At 49.3% G+C, this 21,079-nt stretch overlaps 2 protein-coding genes across 3 annotated transcripts in view; one reads left to right on the top strand and one right to left on the bottom strand.

Annotated features, from left to right (window-relative positions):
- LOC105705730 (killer cell immunoglobulin-like receptor 3DL3) overlaps nucleotides 1-10,450 on the bottom strand; it is a 29,730-nt gene extending 19,280 nt beyond the window's left edge. For both annotated transcript variants that reach the window (XM_064380840.1, XM_064380841.1), the window contains exons 1-5: nucleotides 10,394-10,450; nucleotides 10,069-10,104; nucleotides 9,024-9,308; nucleotides 7,461-7,760; nucleotides 5,729-6,022 (exon numbers count right to left, since the gene is read on the bottom strand). In XM_064380840.1, coding sequence (XP_064236910.1) covers nucleotides 5,729-6,022; nucleotides 7,461-7,760; nucleotides 9,024-9,308; nucleotides 10,069-10,104; nucleotides 10,394-10,427 — 949 coding nt within the window. In that variant the 5' untranslated portion in view covers nucleotides 10,428-10,450. The remainder of the gene's footprint in view (nucleotides 1-5,728; nucleotides 6,023-7,460; nucleotides 7,761-9,023; nucleotides 9,309-10,068; nucleotides 10,105-10,393) is intronic.
- LOC105705738 (putative killer cell immunoglobulin-like receptor like protein KIR3DP1) overlaps nucleotides 1-20,482 on the top strand; it is a 63,233-nt gene extending 42,751 nt beyond the window's left edge. The window contains exons 9-17 of the mRNA XM_064380843.1: nucleotides 10,387-10,542; nucleotides 11,155-11,280; nucleotides 12,058-12,223; nucleotides 12,601-12,690; nucleotides 14,906-15,121; nucleotides 15,963-15,998; nucleotides 16,775-17,059; nucleotides 18,335-18,634; nucleotides 20,084-20,482. Coding sequence (XP_064236913.1) covers nucleotides 15,004-15,121; nucleotides 15,963-15,998; nucleotides 16,775-17,059; nucleotides 18,335-18,634; nucleotides 20,084-20,409 — 1,065 coding nt within the window. The 5' untranslated portion in view covers nucleotides 10,387-10,542; nucleotides 11,155-11,280; nucleotides 12,058-12,223; nucleotides 12,601-12,690; nucleotides 14,906-15,003 and the 3' untranslated portion in view covers nucleotides 20,410-20,482. The remainder of the gene's footprint in view (nucleotides 1-10,386; nucleotides 10,543-11,154; nucleotides 11,281-12,057; nucleotides 12,224-12,600; nucleotides 12,691-14,905; nucleotides 15,122-15,962; nucleotides 15,999-16,774; nucleotides 17,060-18,334; nucleotides 18,635-20,083) is intronic.
- Nucleotides 20,483-21,079: the final 597 nt, after the last annotated feature.

Raw genomic sequence — 21,079 nt, 5'->3', positions numbered from 1 at the left:
GCCTGGAGGCTCCATGGCCCGACCTCACTCGCTCTTTTGCCCTGTGATCTCTGTGGTGTCTGCACACAAGGGCCCCCTTCCTTCTGCCAGAGTGAAAGCGGCCTCAGGTCATCACAGGAAATAGATGCTGGTGCCATGCTTCTAGTACAGCCTGCAGAACTGTGAGCCAAACACATCTGTTTTCTTTAGAAGTTACCCAGGCTCAGGTGTTCCCTGATAGCAACAAAAATGGACTAAGACAGCAACGTCCTGAGATCAGGAGGAACGTCCCAGAACAGCCTGGGCTCTCTTCTGCTCTTCCTAGAGGAGGGTGTGAGGCAGGGCTTTAGCTCAGCGCTTCCTGTGGCTCCAGGGTGCAAAGCCCAGGTGGGGCTGCTTTTCGGTTCCCACAGCTACACTGCATATGGGGTGACTCCGTGTGTCCCGGGCAGCTTTTCTGAGCCTTAGGGGACTGGCTCACCCTGAAGCGTAGCTCCTGTTGTCACTTGCTGCTTGTCTGTTAGTAATGAACCTGCTTTCTGTAATTCATTGTGTGTGTGTTCTGTCTCCCTGGAATGAGTGTCACTGTTAATCATGTAGGGATTCCTAGTTCGCCCCTGGTGAATTCCAATGGCTGTGAGTAGAAAACACACACTCCTTTTCCCTCTTATTTTCCTGTGTACCCAGCGTGCTCCCCGTCTCTACAGTCATCCTGTAATTCTCCCCATCTCATTCCCAGCATGTCAGGCACAGCCTCTTCCTTCAACACAAGATTGTTTGCACCTTTGTGTCTTCACAGCTGACAACTCTGCATGAAAAATCCTTTCACCTATCTTCCAAGAGTTGAAATCATTTTTTTCATTAAGGTCACAAATATTGTCGATCAATGAACCTACTCTGTCTTCTGACATTTTACGCTTAGCATTATCTATTATTTATTTTAAATTTCAGCTGGGTGCTGTGGCTCACGTCTGGAGTCCCAGCCGTTTGGGAGGCTGAGGCAGTGAGATCAGTTAAGGTTGGGAGTTCAAGAGAGCCTGTAAAACACGGAGAAACCCCATCTCTACTAAAAAATATAAGAGAAAATTAGCTGAGTGTGCTGGAGGGGATTGTAAACCCAGCTACTTGGGAGGCTGAGTCAGGAGAATCTCTTGAACCTGGAAAGTGGAGGTTGCAGTGAGCCGAGATCATGTCACTGAATTACAGCCTGGAAACGGGGCATGACTTCACCTCAAATAAGTAAATAAATAGACAAATTAATACATTTTGTGCACAGTAGCTTCACAATGGATCATTCATTATTGCCCCACCTGTGCGTTCATGTTCTGCCCTCCCATTTAACCACCTGCAATATCAGTGTCCTAAGAGCAAAGGACAAATGCATCCTGTTTACCATTTGTGGAAGGCAGAGGAATGCCGCCCTACCCTGAAAATGTCCGTGTCCTAGCCCCCATATCTTGTGAACATGTTATTTTACATGAAAAGGAGCAATGAAGATGCTGATCAGCTGAATTTAAAAGGAGGTTATCCTCGATGATTTTAGGGAGATTATGATGGATTATCTCGGCATACTCAATAGAATCCCAAAGTCCTTGAAAGATGAGGAAGAAGGCGAGTAACATTCAGAGAAAGAGGTGTGGTAAGGAAGAAGGGTTGAGTGATGCCGTGTGAGAGACGTGACCAGTCTTTGGGTGCTTTTAAGAGGGAGGAAGGGGACCAGGAGCCGAGGAATGTGGGAGCCTCTAGGAGGTGGGAAATGTGGGAGGCAGATTCTCGCCTCAAACCTTCAGAGGGAAGGCAGCCTCGCTGTCACCTTGATTTTAGCGCCGTGAGATGCATTTCATATTTCCTAGCTATAACACTGTAAGATAGTTTGGAAAGCTGTGTTGTTGTCATCCATCAAGTTTGTGGAAATTTATTACAGCAACAACAGGAACGGGTTCCACACTGCACAGTAAGAGCGCGGCGCAGGGGCTGAACGAGCGAGTGAGTGGAAGCCTCATATCTGTGGATGACCTACGTTCTCTCTTACTGCAAGACTGTTGCTCTGCTGAGTCAGCCAGGGTTGCATCATGAGCAACAGGAGCTTATTCCATGGTAAGTGGAATCCTGCAGAAACACCCTGCGCTCATCAGATGTTCCCTTCCCTTCCCTCTCACAAGCCCCCATGAATTTGTCCTCCAGTTTGAAATGCAGGCATAAAAACCACCACATTATCCCTGAGAAGGATGTCAGATTTGTACTCATCCATTTAGCTTGAAGGAGGTCTCAGCTGTGGAAATTCAAAATGAGGAGACTTCAGTGAGCCCTTTGCTAACCCCAGATACCTTTCACTGTTGCAGTGTCTTAGGGTTAGAGATGTTAGAAGACCACCCCACAATCACTGGGCTAGGAGGCACTGAGCCAACGCTTGAATCCAAGGTACCAACCTCCCCAGGTTTCCAAAAGCAGAGATAAGAGGAATCCTTTTCTCACCATTTTTGGAGCTTGGTTCTGTGGGTGAAGGCCAGCTACTTAAAGGATTTCCAGAACAACGGACAGGAGAGAGGTGTGGAAATAAGGGTGCCTATCCTCCACTCATTGGAAATCTTTGAGGTTAACTAATGGCCAATACTGTTATTTAATGGGCCCTGGCACCCCCTTCTCCACAATCATCAAAAGCGATGCCCATGTCGTAAGATTTTGAGGTATAAATACAAAACAGGTGCTGGATGCATGACACTCTCCCACTTAAAAATATGTTACAAAGCTGTAGTAAGCTAAACAGCATGATACTGGCATAAAGAAAGGCTCATAGAACAATGGAGCAGAGGGAAGAACATAGACGTAATCCATGCATTTACATCCAATGAACTTTGATGATTGTAAGGGCAAAGCACCTACAATCAGGAAAGGACAACATTTTCAATAAATGGAGCAGGGAAAGCTGAATATCTACATGCAGAGAGATGAAACTGAAACCTCTGCCTCTCAGCATAGACAAAAACCAAATGAAAACGGGTGAAAGACATAAGCCTGAACCCATACAATGCGTAAAAGGAAACACTGGGAAAATGCTCCAGGACATTTATCTGAGGAAAGACATTTTTTTTTTTTTTTTGAGACAGAGTCTTGCTCTGTTGCCAGGCTGGAATGCAGTGGTGCCATCCCGGCTCACTGCAACCTGCGCCTCCTGGGTGCAAGTGATCCTCCTGCGTCAGCCTCCCGAGTAGCCGGAACTACAGGCGCCCACCACCATGCCCAGCTAATTTTTTGCATTTTTAGTAGAGAGGGGGCTTCACCATGTTTTCCAGGATGGTCTCTATCTCTTGACCTCATGATCTGCCCGCTTCAGCCTCCCACGGTGCTGGGATTACAGGTGTGAGCCACCTCACCCGGCCAGAGAAGATATTTTTTTAAAACGTCAAAAACACAAGAAATCAAAACAAAAATAGACCATTGGGATTACATCCAACTAAGCAGCTTCTGAACCTCAAATGAAGCAACCAAAGAAGTGAAGAGACAACCCAGACGATGGGAGGAAATATTTGCAGAGTGTGCGACTGAGAGGGGATTAATAGCTAGAGTACACATAAAGCTCAATGAAATGAAACAGTTACTTTAACAATTAGTGAAAGACCTGAACAGACACTTAGCGAACAGAACATTCAAATGGCCAACACGTGTATGAAAAAGTGCTCAGTATCGGTAGTCATCAGAGAAATGCGAACTGAAATCACAGTGAGCCATCTTCTCACCCCATTACACTGGCTTTTATCTGAAAGACAAAATGAATGCTGGCGAGGTGGTAGAGAAGGGAGGACCCTGGTACACTGTCGATAGGAATGTAAATTAGTACAGCCATTACAAAGGAGAAGAGTATGGAAGTTCCTCAAAAAACAAAAAGTTTGCCGGGCGCGGTGGCTCACGCCTGTAGTCCCAGCACTTTGGGAGGCAGAGGCGGGTGGATCACCTGCGGTCGGGGGTTCAAGACCAGCCTGACCAACATGGAGAAATGCCGTCTCTAAAATAATATATTATTAATAATATTAATATATTGATATAATAATAATTATTAATTGTTATATTAAATAAAATAAATTAATTTAAAAAAAGAGAATGAAGCCTGGTGGACACATTATGTGTTCATATCCTTTGTAGTAATTCTGCACAAAGTTAGAGAAACATAATTATAAACAGAATTATCTGAAGCCTCAGAAAAATTATCCACAATTGGAGAACAGAAAAAAAATTAAAAAATAAAATAAAATAAATAAATACAATAAAAAGTTCGGTAGCCATGGCTCACCCCTGTAATCCCAGCAATTTGGGAGGCCAAGGTGGGTAGATCACCTGAGGTCAGGAGTTTGAGACCAGCCTGGCCAACATGGCAAAACCCAGTCTCTAATAAAACTGGCTGCGCATGGTGGTGGGTGCCAGTTATCCCAGCTACTTGGGAGGCTGAGGCAGGAGAATCGCAGGAATCCAGGAGATGGAGGTTGCAGTGAGCCCAGATGGTGCCACTGCACTCCATCCTGGGCAACAAGAGTGAAACTCTGGCTCAAAAATACAAGAAACACAAAACAAAACCTAAAAAGAGAATTTCCATAGGATCTTGCAATTCCACTACTGGTGTAAACCCAAAGGAAAGGACATCACTGTATTGAAGCGTTATCTGCACTCCCACGACTGTCCCAACACTGTTCACAGTAGCCAAGGTGCGGCATCAACCTACCTGCCCATCAGTGGATGAGCGGATAGAGAGAATGTAGCACATACGCACAATGGAGACCACTCCTCCATAAAAGCAATAACGTCCTGTCACTTCCAGACACATGGATGGAACTGGAGGGCATTACAGAGATTGCCATTTCTCACCCATATGCAGGAGGTAACAGGTGGACCTCAGGAAGGTAGAGAGAATGGTGGCTCTCAGAGGCCAGGAAGGGAATGGTGGAGGGTAACAACGAAAAAAAGAATATAAAAATATTTATTTATTTATTTGCTGAGACAGTGTCTCTGTCTGTCACCCAGGCTACAGAACAGTGGTATGATTTCGGATCACTGTAACCTCTGTCTCCTGGCTTACACAGTTCTCATGCCTCAGCCTCCCAAGTAGCTGAGACTATAGGCACATGCCACCATTCCTGGTTAATTTTTTTTTCGTATTTTTAGTAAAGATGTGATTTCCCCCATGTTGGCGAGGGTGGTTTTGAACCCCGGATCTCAAATGATCCACCTGTCTTGGCCTCTCAAAGTGCTCGGATTACAGGCGTGAGCCACCGCGCCAACCTTATCAATGTATTTATGACCACTGGACTTTACACTTAAAAATGATGGTACAGGTGGTAAATTATGTAACCTTAGTAAATATTTTTGAAAATGAAAAGAAAAGGACATGGGGGTTGCTGATGATGACATCTCTCTGTGGGTGAGAGGCCAGGATGGGCTTCTGGGAAATGGGTGAGGATAAGGGGCTGAGGGAGCCTCTGATCTCCCCAAACTGAGCCCCGTCTCCCCTCCTCTGGGCCTGTCCTGACCGTTTCTCCATCTGCCTGGGTGCCCGGAGCCCTGAACGCGGGCCTCCATGCAGGCCGTGGAGGAGGGCCTGGAGGTGCCCTGTCTGCCATCCTGTGCCCTGACCCCGCCCTCACACCCAGGCTTCGTCTTCTCTCTGCATCTGTCCACGCTTCCCTCCATCATCAGCAGGAAGTTCCTCAGCTATGGCTCTGGGATCATCAGACATGGGACAGGTATGGGGTTTCCTCACCTGTGACAGAAACGGACAGTGGGTCACTCGGGGCTGACCACTCATAGGGAGAGTCACGGAAAGAGCCGAAGCATCTGTAGGACCCTCCGTGGGTGGCAGGGCCCAGAGGGAAGTGGGCCTGGAATGTTCCATTGATGCTGGGCACTGCAGGGAGCCTGAGTTCAGGGGCCTCCCCCTCCCTAGTTAGATGGTACATGTCGAACCAGTTCCGGGAGCTGCAGAACAAGGTCACGTTCTCTCCTGCCTGAACCGTAGGGCCCGGCTGGGCTGAGAGAGAAGGTTTCTCATATAGACCTGGAAGGAGAAGAGGCAGTTTGCTCAGGAGGCTCTTCCTTGTCACAGCTCCCTTCACAGCTGAGCTGAGAACTCACTCCCCTGCTCCATGAGCTGATGCTCTCTCTCACCCTCCACCCGGTCTCTCTTCTGTCTGTTTTCTCCTTCTACCTTCCCTGTCTCTCCACTCACTTCCCCACCCCGGGTATGTTTTCCATTTTTGTTTTATTCTCTCTGACCCTCCTTGAATTGGTTGACTTGATCTTCCTTTTTCTTTAATTCTCAGTCTCTCACTGTCCAGTTCATAACTGCATATTTCTATCTATTATCTATTGATCTATCTATCTATTTGGTTCCATCCACAGGTTGTCTATCTATTATCTATATCGGTGCATCATCTATCACTCTATTATCTCTCTGTCTACCTCTCTACCTTTGTATCATCTATCATCATAATCATCATCATCTCTATGTGTCATCTGTCAATCAATCATCATGTATCTATAACCTCTCTATGATCTACCATCTACCTATTTATCATCTATCTATCTCTATCTCTCCATCTGTCATCTGTGTCTCCACCTCCTTGTCTTTCTCTGCCTCTCGTCTCTCTAGTTCTCTTTGGAATCTCTGCAATCCGTCCCACATCCCCATCTTTCTCTCTCCCTGTGCCCCTCCCTCAGGGCCCTGATTTTAGTGCTTTTCTCTGCTCCTGTCCATCATTCCCTGCACTTCTCTGCCCTCTTTTCTCTCTCTTTATGTGTCTGTGAGTCCCTCAATCCCCTTCCCCTGACTCATTCTGTGTGTGTTTATGTCTTTGCATTTTGATGTCCCTGATTTCTCTCTGTGTCTCTCAGTAATGCCACAATATGTGAGATTAGTTGGAATATGAGCCTCAGAATCCAGTCTGGGGACCCCAAATACACACAACACACAGGGGTTGGTGTTCTGGGTCCATGATATCCTGGGACGATTATGGCTCCACTGCACGGAAGGCAGAGGTGTCATAATGAACACGGCATCTGTAGGTGCCACAAGGCCTGAGGCCACAGGGTCCAACTCAGGCCAGAAATACGTGTTTCTTTGGATTCTCCTGGTACAGAACACTTTGTGGAGGTAATGCAGAAATAAAACTTCTACCCTGTGCCAGGTGTCTGAACAAAGCCAGCATGGAAGGACACCTCTCTCTGGGACATGTCTGTCTGTCTGTGTGTCCCCTCTACCTCCTTCCCTCTTTTCTCACTCCCTGTATGGCCCCCGTGTCTGTCCTCTGTTATGACGTGTGGTCTGGACTTGTGTCTCCTGTTTCTCTGTGTCTGCTGGTACAGACCTCACCAAGTCAGTCTCTCTCCATAAGAACCCCACGCTCATCTTCCTCATGAGCACCTGGGGCTTCCAAGTCCTGGATCATTCACTCTGTGTCTTATTGACAATGAGAAGAATGTCTGGATACTGTCACCTGTGATCACGATGTCCAGGGGGTCACTGGGAGCCGACCACTCATAGAGAGAGTCAGTAACAGAACCGTAGCATCTGTAGGTCCCTGCAAGGGCAGGCGTCATGGGTTCCATGGAGAAATTGACCTGGGAGCCACCATCACGGGGCTCTCCAACGAGGCTCCAGGAGGCCACAGTGATCCCCTCTCTGTGCAGAAGGAAGTGCTCACACATGACATCTGACCAGCATTGCAGGATGACCATCTCTCCTGATTTCACCAGGGGACCTGGGAGGGCCAGAAGGGAAGGTTTTCTGTGCACTCCTAGGAAGAGAAGTTGTGAGTTCAGAAGGCATCTCCCTTTCTCATCCCATCCATGGGACCTGGAATGAGTGAGGCTTCCCCTCCCCGGTGTCTGACTCTCTCCTCCCTCCCTGTGTCTCCGTGCTCTTTTCTGTGCCCGTCACCCCTGGTGCAGGTCCCTCCCTCTGTCTCCCTCCCTATTCTCTGTCTCTGTCTCTAGCAGACCCTGACTCCCTTCCCACTGGGCTCAGCCTCATTTCTTTGGCTGTTGTTCCTCTTTCCCACAAATTTCTTTCCTGCTGTCCATGTGGGGGTAGAAGAGGGACCACAACAGGCTGCATTTCTAGGCTCTTAGCCTTGAGGTCCAATCTCTTTTGGAGCCTTGGTTCAATCTGTTTAGGACAAATCAGAATCCCTGGCAGGAGGTATGAACTGATGAGGAAGGCGGGCAGCAGTGTCCACACACCCTGTTCCTGGTGGGGACTGGGAGCCTCTCCTGCCATGTCTGTGCTTCTCCATGGTCCCAGCTTCCATAGGCAGCCCCTGGTGCTGGTTCCAGGAGCATCCACACCTCCCTCTGTGGATCGAGCCTGATGGTGGCCTCAGCATCCCCCCCCTTGCTGATCTCGGGGTGGCCACCCTGTCAGTTTCTTGACTTGTCCTTGCCGTGGGTTCCTGTGTTGTTTCCTGTTGCTGCTGTAGAAAATTATCACAATATGGCAGCAGAAGAGAACACACTGAGCCCTTTCACTTCTGGAGACAGAAATCGGACCCAATTCTCTCTGGGCTAAAATCAGGGCATCTGGAGGGCTGCATTCCATCTGGAGACTCGGGGGAGAATCAGTTCCTTTGACTTCTCCAGCCCTTAGAGGCCACCTGCATTCATGGCTCCTGGCCGTCCTCCACCTTCAGAGACCGCAGTGGCTGGTGGAGTCTCCCTCCCACTACGCTGCTCTAATCCCCACTCCCCTCTTCCTCCTCATCTCATGTGGGCACTTGTGATGACACTGAGCCCAGCTGGACAGTCCAGGTGGCCTCCCCATCTCAAGGTCAACTCATCAACAACCTGATGTCCATCTTCCCCCTTCAGTCCCCTGCCCTGTAACATAAAGAGTCACAGGCTCCAGGGATGAGAATGTGGCCATCATTGGAGACAGTTATTCTTCCCACCACGGCACTCACTTCCCTGTATTCAATCCCCTTTACCCCAAATACAGTCAGGGCCTGGAAGCTCTGCGATTCAGGAGGTGGGACAGTGAGAAGCCCAGGCAGGAGCCCTCTGACCTGTGACCCTGATCACCAGGGGGTTACTGAGTGCCGACCACGGAGTAGGCGAGTGGGGGTGAGAAGCCCGGCATCTGTAGGTCCCTGCGTGTGCTGGGGTCACAGGGCCCATGAGAAAGCTCTCCTGGAATATTCTGCCCTGGAGGATGGGAACGTTGATTCGGTCTTCCTCGTACAACATGAACTTGTTAAACCCAAGACGATAGTAACACTGAAGAGTCACATGTCCTCCTTGAAGCACCATAGGGCTGGGCCAGGCAGACAGGAAGGGCTTGTCCGGACCACCTGGGGGAGCAGGAGGCGTTGCCTTAGAGAGGAAGATGTGGAGCGGCCCCTTCCTCCCTGTGCTCAGAAGATTCTCCCTTTTTCCACATTTCTAAGGCTCCTACGACACCTGGGTGCCCAGAGCTACAGGAAGGACCCATCCTGCACAGACATGGCGTCTCCCTACAACAAACGTGTCAACTGAGAACTTTGAGTAAGTTCTGAATGAGGGACTCCTACTAGATTTTAAATCTGCAAAATTGCTTACATAAAACAACACAAGGAAAACATTGGGTGGGGGCAGGTCCTTTGTAAATGGAGTATCAGCCACTGTGTGAACCGCAATAAACAACTGAGCCCCCATCAGAGGATTTAGAATGAGAAGCTCATGGCTGCGGTTCCCCCACCTCTCCTGGTAGAATGACAGCAGCCACACAGCAGCCCCTACTGTCATGGAAACGCTGGAGGGTGTGAGTTACACCTTTGTCCTCAGAGTGTCGGCCTTTCCTAGCACTGCTTCCCTCCCTTCCTCTGCCAGTGACATGACTTCCTCCCTGCACACCCCAGCTTGGAGTACCCCAGTCTCACCCCGGTCCCCACAGAGCTTGACTCAGCCAAGGGAAGGAAAGGCTGGGAAGGGCTAGGTCAGAACTGTAGGCCGAACATCCCAGGGTCCCCTCTTCCTAGTTTATGAGAGACTCCCCCACAGGGCTTCCCTCCTGTTTCAGGAAAATCCTCTTATGTGGGGTGATGACACCCTAAAGTTTAGGGAAGGACTTACCCTCATGTGTCCAGGCCCTCTGGACCAAGAAGAACCCTGGAAAGAGAGATCATGATGGATGATTCATCTGCACACAAACCAGGCCTCCCCTGCTGTCCTGTTAGGGCTGTGCGCATTGGCAGCTAGGCCCTTGATGGGCTAAAGGTAAACTCAGCCTCATTGCCCACCTGACAGCAGGGAACAGGGCTCTTGGCTGTGCAGAGACCCAGCCTCCAGGCCCAGGTCTACACTTCCAGGCCCGTATCTCCACTCCAGGCTCATATCTCCGCTCCAGGCTGGGATCCCCACCCCAGCACTCCCACCCTCGATTCTCTCCAGGACTCACCGACACATGCCATGCTGATGACCATGAGCGACATGGTGCTGCCTGTGCAGACCAGCGGCCGCGCCCCAGCTCCCTTCAACAGCGCACAGGATGTTGTGAGGGGCCCTGCCCATGCAGTTCACATGCTGACCACATCATGGGATGGTGACGTACGCAGGCTCTTTCCACCTTGCATGAGGCCCAGGGGGTGTTTGGTCAAGAGAGGAACATGGCTTCCTGGAAATCGTTTTGATTACAATTGTCACCTTGTGTCATTCACTATGAGCAATTCAAAACATGTCTCCAATCCAGTCTCTTGTACATGAGATGACTGAATTCTGTGATGATATTAAAGACTTTTGAGGTATTTTTGCTGTTCTTATCTGGAGAACATGCATGGTTATATAGACGTAGTAATGATAACATGGGAAACTTCAGGCAAAAAAAGAGTCACATTACCTAAAGCATGAGGGCAGACATGTTTATTTAAAGAGGAGAGACCTACATTGAAATTATAAAAAAATTTTATGTTTTACTGATGACAGAAGGGTGAAAGATAGTCGGAGGGAAGGTGGAACAGCATGAGGGAAGGTGGAACAGCACGTGTCTAAGTGCTGTGTTAAGAGGGAGCCTCTTGTATGTCTGGACTTGTGAGTTCCTCAGTGTGACTGCAGTCTCAGGTAGGACCAGGAAGTAAGCCAGTTAGGTTGGAGAGGTGGGCAGGGGTCAAGTGAAATGGAGAATTGTGGGTTAAGCAAACGAGTGTGTTTTCTGTCCAGCAGACAGTGAGGACCGCAGACACTTGTAATCAAGAGAGAGCCACGTTCAGATTCATGGTGTGAGGAAGAGTGATCTCCTAAGATGCAGACTCATGCCTTCAGGTCCGAGGTGCTGTTACATTGGAGCTGGTAAGCCGGGTTTGAGACAGGGCCATTGTCTCCCTAGAGGACCCCTCAAGGCCTGTCTATGGTGCTCATGGACAGAAGACAGCAATCCGGGCTCAGCATTTGGGAGTTCTGTGTACACACTGGTTTCTGTTGGGGCTCTCTTGGACCTCTGAGAAGGGCGAGTGATTTTTCTCTGTGTGAAAACGCAGTGATCCAGCTGTGCATATGTCACCTCCTGAGGGTCTTGTTCTTCAGAGTCCTGGAGAGGGAAATGTTGAGTGAGGGAGGGGCTCACATTCTATGTGACTATTAGGGAATAAGACTCCATCCCCAAGGCTGGGCCGAGGAGGACCTACCTCCCTGTTCACTCTTCTGTCCTCCCCAGGTTCTTGGTTCATTACAGCAGCATCTGTAGGAGACAGAAGTCATCAAAACACCTGGGAGGGCCCTTCTGTGTCCTCATTTCATGTGCAGACACCAACACACAGGGGGAGGCCATGGGTGCCTGAGGCCCCTCAGCTGCCAACAGCCTGACTCACACATTCTATCTCTCTGGGTACAAGGACCCCTCCCATGAAGAGCTCTCAATTTCCATCCCACTGATTCTGAGCTGAAGGCAGGGATAGGGTGTCTGGTGCTCTCTCTAGAAAGCCCTGCGTCTGCAGCTCCTGCCTTGGGCCAGAGACCACCCCGCCGATGAGGAACACACACCCGCGTGGTCCCATCCCGCTTCCGCACACGGCCCTGAGGTCTCCGGCCTCTGCTTCATGAGACTTACTCTTTTTGTTGGACCACCAGTGATGAATGAGAAGGAAGAGGAGGATGATGAAGAGGATGATGACCACTGAGGACCCAATCAGAACGTGCAGGTATCTGGGGTTACCTGGAGGAAGATGGGAACCCAGTAAGAAGCTGACCACGGCAGTTCCTCTTCAGGGATCGTCTCTCATCTCTTCACTGCCAGGTAACCACACTCAACGTCTCTTTAGAACCAGCACCCAAGTGGCAGGAGACCCAGATTTCTCCTACTTTCTCAGCTATAGTTCTCAAAATAATCAGAGAATGTGCTGGAGATATCACAGCTACAGTTTGAAAGTCTGACCTCCTCCAAACCTCACATTGATATTTAACTCACAGTGTGGGAGTTTGGGCCTTTTGTGAGGTGTTTCCATTATGGGGGTGGATCCATCAAGAATGGTTTACTGCTGCCCCCATGAGACGGGGTTAGCAAGTTTTCTATTAGTTCCCTGAGAGCTGGTTGCTAAAAAGAGCTTGGAGGCTCTACCGCCTCATCCCATTCCCTCTTTTGCCCTGTGATCTCTGTGGTCTCTGCACACACAGGCCCCCATCCTTCTGCCAGAGTGGGAGCAGCTTGAGGTCGCCACAAGAAAGAGATGCTGGTGCCATGCTTCTAGTACAGCCTGCAGAACTGTGAGCCAAACACATCTGTTTTCTTTAGAAGTTACCCAGGCTCAAGTGTTCCTTGATAGCAACAATCATCACGTTGCATCCTTCACTATGACCAACTCAAAACACATCTCAGATCCAATTGCTCATACATGAGATGATTAAAATCTGTGCTTATGTGAAATACTTTTGATGTATTTTTGTTGTTTTTGTCTGAGATTCAAACTCTTCTTCTTTACGTGTAATATGCAAAATATCTAACAGGTATTATTAACATTATCAGAGTAATTGTGACAAAAAGTCATTATAATTTTTCATGGTTGAATTTCTATTATTAAGCCAGAAGCAGTTAAAATGATTTAAATTCCCAGTGAAGAATTATACAGTTATTTACAATCATAGAGTCCTGTTTTATTAGCAAAAAACACAACATGTAAACTCCGGATCTTGTAGTTTTATCTAGAATTTGTCTCATGACCAAAGAGTCCAGAGTCCAAGCTAATGGCTCTCTCTCTTTGCCTCATTTAAAATTTTACAGGCTGGGCGTGGTGGCTCACACCTGTAATCCCAGCACTTTGGGAGGCCGAGGCGGGTGGATCACAAGGTCAAGAGATCGAGACCATACTGGTCAACAAGGTGAAACCCCATCTCTACTAAAAATACAAAAATTAGCTGGGCATGGTGGTGCGTGCCTGTAATCCCAGCTACTCAGGAGGCTGAGGCAGGAGAATCGCCTGAACCCAGGAGGCGGAGGTTGTGGTGAGCCGAGATCACGCCATTGCACTCCAGCCTGGGTAACAAGAGCGAAACTCCATCTCAAAAAAAAAAAAAAAATTTACAGAAATATCCAGTAATAATGCTATAAAAAACCAAGTTTTCCCTAGCACTTTGGGAGATTGAGGTCGGCGGATCACTTCAGGTCAGGTTTCAAGACCAGGTGAAACCCTGTCTCTGCTAAAAACACAAAAGTTAGCTGGGCCTGGTGGCGGCACGTGTACTCCCAGCTACTCAAGAGGCTGAGGCATGAGGATCGCTTGAACCTGGGAAGCTGAGGTTGCAGAGGGCAGACCTCCCGTCACTGCACTCCAGCCTGGGTGACAGAGCAAGTCTGTCTCAAGAAAAAGAAAGCAAACCAAATAACCTATAATAAAAAATTAGAGGACTCAGGCTAACAAATTTTAAGGGGTTCTATAAAATTACATAAAGTACTGCATCTTCATGAGAGTGGACACGGAGACTCTTTCATAGAAGTTATGACGTGGGTGTGGCAGACGGTGACGTAGTGCCAGCTGCTAGGAATGCTGGGCCTGGAGGATTGCTTTAACTCTGACGTCAAAGACCAGCCTGGGCAACATCGCAAGGCCCCATGACTTAAAGATAAATGATGGGTTCTACAAATTCACAACATATAATGAAAAAATTCTTACAAATTTCAGAAAAGTAGGGTTCACATAGGGATCAGAATGACAGCAGAGTAGATGGGGAGGTGTGGTGACTTGGTTATTGCAGTGATCTGGAATCCCAGTTGGAGGATGTTATCAGTTTATTTTTTCTTAAAATGTTCTAATTATCCTTGTCTGATCACTATACATTGTACATATCAAAATACGTACCCCATAAGTATGTAAAATTATTTGTTAATTAAAAAAATATATTGAAAATTAAAAAAAATGTTCTGGAGTTTTCTTTCTGACACTCAAAATTAGCCGTGGGAAAGTTGATTTTCATAGCATTGTGTTACTGGATATTTCTGTGAAATTTAAAATGAAGGGGAGAGAGAGAGCTAATTATTAGTTTAGATTCTGGACTCTTGGGTCACGAGATGAATTCTAGGTAAAACTACAAGATCCAGAATTTACATGTTTTGTTTTTTGCTAATAAAGTGGAATTCTAAGATTGTAAATAATTGCATAATCCTTCACTGGGAATTTAAATAATTTTAACTGGTTCTGCAGTAATACTAGAAATACAAGTATGAAAATTGTTAATGATTCTTGTTACAATTACTCTAGTAATATTAATACCTATTAGGTATTTTGTATATTACACATGAAGAAGAGTCTGAATCTCAGATAAAAACAACAACAACAACAACAACAACAACAAAATACATCAAAAGTCTTTAACGTCAGCACAGAATTCAATCATCTCATGTACAAGAGATTGGATCTGAGACATGTTTAAAGTTGATCATAGCGAAGGATGCAAGGTGATGATTGTAAGTCAGAACTATTTCCAGGAAGCCGTGTTCCTCTCTTGACCGAACACCCCCTGGGCCTCATGCAAGGTGGAAAGAGCCTGCGTACGTCACCGTCCCATGATGTGGTCAGCATGTAAATGGCACGGGCTGGGCCCCTCACAACATCCTGTGCGCTGCTGAAGGGAGCTGGGGCACGGCCGCTGGTCTGCACAGGCAGCACCATGTCGCTTATGGTCGTCAGCATGGCGTGTGTCGGTGAGTCCTGGAGGGAATCGAGGCGGGGAGCGATGGGGTGGAGATATGGGACTGGGGTGGGGATATATGGGCCTGGGGTGGAGATATGGGTCTGGAATGGAGATATGGGCCTGGGGTGGAGATACGGGCCTGGAATGGCAATACGGGCCTGGGGTGGAGATATGGGCCTGGGGTGGAGATATGGGCATGGAGTGGAGATATGCTCCTGGGGTGGAGATATGGGCATGGAGTGGAGATATGGGCCTGAAGTGGAGATATGGGCCTGAAGTGGAGATATGGTCCTGGGGTGGAGATATGGGCATGGAGTGGAGATATGGGCCTGAAGTGGAGATATGGTCCTGGGGTGGAGATATGGTCCTGGGGTGGAGATATGGTCCTGGGGTGGAGATATGGGCCTGAAGTGGAGATATGGTCCTGGGGTGGAGATATGGTCCTGGGATGGAGATATGGTCCTGGGGTGGAGATATGGGCCTGAAGTGGAGATATGGTCCTGGGGTGGAGATATGGTCCTGGGGTGGAGATATGGCCATGGAGTGGAGATATGGTCCCGGGGTGGAGATATGGTCCTGGGGTGGAGATATGGTCCTGGGGTGGAGATATGGGCCTGAAGTGGAGATATGGTCCTGGGGTGGAGATGTGGGCATGGAGTGGAGATATGGGCCTGAAGTGGAGATATGGTCCTGGGGTGGAGATATGGTCCTGGGGTGGAGATATGGGCCTGAAGTGGAGATATGGTCCTGGGGTGGAGATAAGGACCTGGAGATGGAGAAACAGGTTGGAGGTGGGATATGGGCTGGGGGTGATGTGTAGATGAATTGTCCATCGTGATCTTTCTTTCCAGGTTTCTTCTTGGTTCAGAGGGCCTGGCCACTCATGGGTGAGCCCTTCTCAATTCTTAGGTTGTCATCTCGTCACATAAGATGATTTTCCTGAAGTGGGAGGCAGGCAGCATAGTGTATTGACTGATGGGCTGACCATGGGAAACCCTGTGGAAATCCTTGTGAACAAGGAAAAGGAAGCTCACGGAAGCTTGGCCACAGTCCTGTCCCAGCCCTCCCCAGCATTTCTTTCTCTTGGCTGAGTCTGTGGGGACCTGGAGAAGACTGGGATGCTCCAAGCTGGGGTGTGCAGGGAGGAAGTGGTGTCATCAGCAGAGGAGGGGAGGGAAGCCGCGCTAGGAGCTGCAGGGCTCTGAGGACAACAGGGTAACGCACACCTTCCAGCGTTTCCATGATGGTAGGGCTGCTGTGTGGCTGCTGTCATTCTACCAGAAGACGTGCAGGAACCACAGCCATGACCTGACATTCCAGATCTTCTAATGGAGGCTCAATTGTTTACTGTAGTTCACGCATTAGCTAATATTCCATTCACAAAGATCGCACCCTCCACCTGTGTCAACTTTGTGTCATTTTATATAAATAATCTTGTAGTATTAAAATCTAGTAGGAGTCTCTTACTCAGCACTTACTCAAAGTTCTCAGCTGGCACGTTTCCTGTAGGGAGACGCCATGTGTATGTGGGATGGGTCCCTCCTGGGCACCCAGGTGTGGTAGGAGCCTTAGAAACATGGAAAGGAGGAGAATACTCTGAGAACAGGGAAGGAGGGGCGGCTCCACATCTACCTCTCTAAGGCGACTCCTCCTCCTCCCCCAGGTGGTCAGGACGAGCCCTTCCTGTCAGCCTGGCCCAGCGCTGTGGTGTCTCCAGGAGGACACGTGACTCTTTGGTGTCACTATGGTGGTGGGTTTAACAACTTCACCCTGTACAAAGAAAACAGATTCCACGTTCCCATCCTCTACAGCATTATATTCCAGGAGAGCTTCCTCATGGGCCCCGTGACTGCAGCACACGCAGGGACATACAGATGTCAGGGTTTTCACCCGCACTCCCCCACTGGGCGGACGGCACCCAGCAACCCCCTGAAGATCATAGTCACAGGTCAGAGGGCTCCTGTCTGGGCTTCTCACTGTCCCACCTCCTGAATCCCAGAGCTTCTGGTGGGGTGTCCCTCAGGGTCCAATCACCCAGGCCCTGACTGTATTTGTGGTAAAGGGGATTGAATACAGGGAAGTGGGTGCCATGGTAGGAAGAATAACTGTCCCCAGTGATGGCCACATTCCCATCCCTGGAGCCTGTGACTATTTATGTTACAGGGCAGGGGACTGAAGGGGGAAGATGGAGCTCAGGTTGTTGATGAGTTGACCTTGAGATGGGGAGGCCGCCTGGATTGTCCAGCGGTGCTCAGTGTCATCGCAAGTGCCCACATGAGAGGAGGAGGAAGAGGGGAGTGGGGATTAGAGCAGCGTAGTGGGAGGGAGACTCCACCAGCCACTGCGGGCTCTGAAGGTGGAGGCCGGCCAGGAGCCATGAATGCAGGTGGCCTCTAAGGGCTGGAGAAGTCAAAGGAACTGATTCTCCCCCGAGTCTCCAGAGGGAATGCAGCCCTGCAGATGCCCTGATTTTAGCCCAGAGAGGATTGGGTCCGATTTCTGCCTCCAGAACTGGAAGGGCTCAGTGTGTTCTCTCCTGCCACCATATTGTGATAATTTTCTACAGCAGCAACAGGACACAACACAGGAACCCAGGGCAAGGACAAGTCAAGAAACCACACCAGGAGAAGGGTGGCCACCCCAAGATCAGCAAGCGGGGGATGCTGAGGCCACCACCAGGCTTGATCCACATAGGGAGGGGTCGATGCTCCTGGAACCAGCACCAGGGTCTGCCCTATGGAAGCTGGGAGCATGGAGAAGCACAGACATGGCAGGAGAGGCTCCCAGTCCCCACCAGGAACAGGGTAAGTGGAAACTGCTGCCCGCCTTCCTCATCAGTTCATACCTCCTGCCAGGGATTCCAATTTATCCAAAACAGATTGAACCAGGCTGTTCAGATCCTGGACGTGCAGCCTGTCGTGGCTCCTCTTCCACCCTCACATGGACAGGAAGAAACAGATTAGTGGGAAACAGAAACAGCTCAAGGGATGAGGCTGAGCCCAGTGGGAAGGGAGTCAGGGGCTGCTAGAGATGGAGACAGAGAAGAGGGAGGGAGACAGAGGGAGGGATCTGCACCAGGGGTGAAGGGCACAGAAAAGAGCAGGGAGACACAGAGAGGGAGGAGAGAGTCAGACACTGGGGAGGGGAAGCCTCACTCATTCCAGGTCCCATGGATGGGATGAGAAAGGGAGATGCCTTCTAAACTCACAATCTCTTTTCTTAGGAATCCACAGAAAACCTTCCCTCCTGGCCCTCCCAGCTCCCCTGGTGAAATCAGGAGAGACGGTCATCCTGCAGTGTTGGTCAGATATCATGTCTGAGCACTTCCTTCTGCACAGAGAAGGGGTCACTGAGGACCTCTTGTGCCTCCTTGGAGAGTCCTGTGATGGAGGCTCCCAGGCCAACTTCTCCATAGGTCCCATGACAACTCACCTTGCAGGAACCTACAGATGCTACGGTTCTGTCACTCACTCCCCCTATGAGTGGTCGGCTCCCAGTGACCCCCTGGGCATTGTGATCACAGGTGAGAGTGTCCAGACATTCTTCTCGTTGTCACTGGGACACAGAGTGAATGATCCAGGACTTGGAAGCCCCAGGTGCTCATGAGGAAGATGAGCGTGGGGTTCTTATGGAGAGAGACTGACTTGGTGAGGTCTGTACCAGCAGAGACAGAGAAACAGGAGACACAAGTCCAGACCACACGTCATAACAGAGGACAGACACGGGGGCCATACAGGGAGTGAGAAAAGAGGGAAAGAGGTAGAGGGGACACACAGACAGACAGACATGTCCCAGAGAGAGGTGTCCTTCCATGCTGGCTTTGCTCAGACACCTGGAACAGGGTAGAGGTTTTATTTCTGCATTTCCTCCACAAAGTGTTCTCTACCAGGAGAACCCAAAGACACCCAGATTTCTGACCTGAGTTGGGCCCTGCCTTCCGTGCAGTGGAGCCGTAATCGTCCCAGGATACCATGGCCCCAGAACAGCCACCCCAGTGTGCTGTGTGTACTTGGGGTCCCCAGACTGGATTCTGAGGTTCATATTCCAACTAATCCCACATACTGTAGCATTACTGAGAGACACAGAGAGAAATCAGGGACATCAAAATGCAAAGACATAAACTCACACAGAATGAGCCAGAGAAAGGGGATTGAGAGACTCACAGACACATAAAGAGAGAGAAAAGAGGGCAGAGAAGTGGAGAGAATGATAAAAGGGAGCAGAGAAAAGCCCTAAAATCAGGGCCCTGTGGGAGGGGCACAGGGAGAGAGAAAGATGGAAATGTGGGCCGGATTGCAGAGATTCCAAAGAGAACTAGAGAGATGGAGAAGCAGAGAAAGACAAGGAGGTGGAGACACAGATGACAGATGGAGAGATACAGATAGATAGATGATAAATAGGTAGATGGTAGATCATAGAGAGGTTGTATATATATAAATGATGATTGATTGAATGATAGATGATACATAGAGACAATGAAGATGAATATGTAGAGAGAGGGAGACAGAGATAATAGAGATGATACATATATATAGATGATAGATAGATGATTGATGGATAGAAAGATAGACAATTGATAGAGACATAGATAGACGATACATAGATATAGATGATAGATCATTTGTAGACACCAAATACAGAAATAGACAGAGACATACATAATAGTTAGAAATAGGCAGAAAGTTATGAACAAGACACAAAGTGAGAGACTCAGAATTCAAGGAAAAAGATCAACCAATCCAAGTAAGGTCAGAGAGAGTAAAACAATACAAAAAACAGAAAACCTACCCGGGGTGGGGAAGTGAGGGGAGAGACAGGGAAGGTAGAAGGAGAAAACAGACAGAAGAGAGACGGGGTGGAGGGTGAGAGAGAGCATCAGCTCATGGAGCAAGGGAGTGAGTTCTCAGCTCAGGTGTGAAGGGAGCTGTGACAAGGAAGAGCCTCCTGAGCAAACTGCCTCTTCTCCTTCCAGGTCGATACGGGAAACCTTCTCTCTCAGCCCAGCCGAGCCCCACGGTTCAGCCAGGAGAGAACATGACCTTGTCCTGCAACTCCCGGACCTGGTTTGACATGTACCATCTATCCAGGGAAGGGGAGGCCCCTGAACTCAGTCTCCCTGCAGTGCCCAGCATCAGTGGAACATTCCAGGCCCACTTCCCTCTGGGCCCTGCCACCCACGGAGGGACCTACAGATGCTTCGGCTCTTTCCGTGACTCTCCCTACCGCTGGTCAGCCCCGAGTGACCCACTGTCCGTTTCTGTCACAGGTGAGGAAACCCCATACCTGTCCCATGTCTGATGATCCCAGAGCCATAGCTGAGGAACTTCCTGCTGATGATGGAGGGAAGCGTGGACAGATGCAGAGAGAAGATGAAGCCTGGGTGTGAGGGCAGGGTCAGGGCACAGGATGGCAGACAGGGCACCTCCAAGCCCTCCTCCACGGCCTGCATTCAGGGCTCCGGGCACCCAGGCAGATGGAGAAAGCCGTCAGGACAGGCCCAGAGGAGGGGAGACGGGGCTCAGTTTGGGGAGATCAGAGGTTCCGTCAGCCCCTCAACCTCACCCATTTCCCAGAAGCCCATCCTGGCCTCTCACCCACAGAGAGACGTCATCAGCAGCAACCCCCATGCCCTTTTCTCTATGTTTGATAAAATATTGATTAAGGTTAAATATGCCTATATAATTTACCACCTTTACCCGTTTTTTTTTTTTTTTTGAGACAGGGTGTCACTCTGTCGCCAGGTGCCAGGCTGGAGTGCAGTGGCACCATCTCGGCTCACTTCAATCTCTGCCTCCTGTGTTGAAGCGATTCTCCTGCCTCAGCCTCCCAAGTAGCTGGGACTACAGGTGCACACCACCATGCCCAGCTAATTTTTGTATTTTTAGTAGAGATGGGGCTTCACCATGTTGGCCAGGGTGGTCTTGATCTCTTGACCTCGTGATTCGCCCAACTCAGCCTCCAAAGTGCT

This window comes from Aotus nancymaae, unplaced genomic scaffold (assembly GCF_030222135.1).
Source record: "Aotus nancymaae isolate 86718 unplaced genomic scaffold, 86718_ANA_hifiasm-v0.15.2.pri h1tg000028l, whole genome shotgun sequence".
NCBI classification, from domain to species: domain Eukaryota; kingdom Metazoa; phylum Chordata; class Mammalia; order Primates; family Aotidae; genus Aotus; species Aotus nancymaae.
This window is presented reverse-complemented; position numbering and strand designations above follow the sequence as displayed.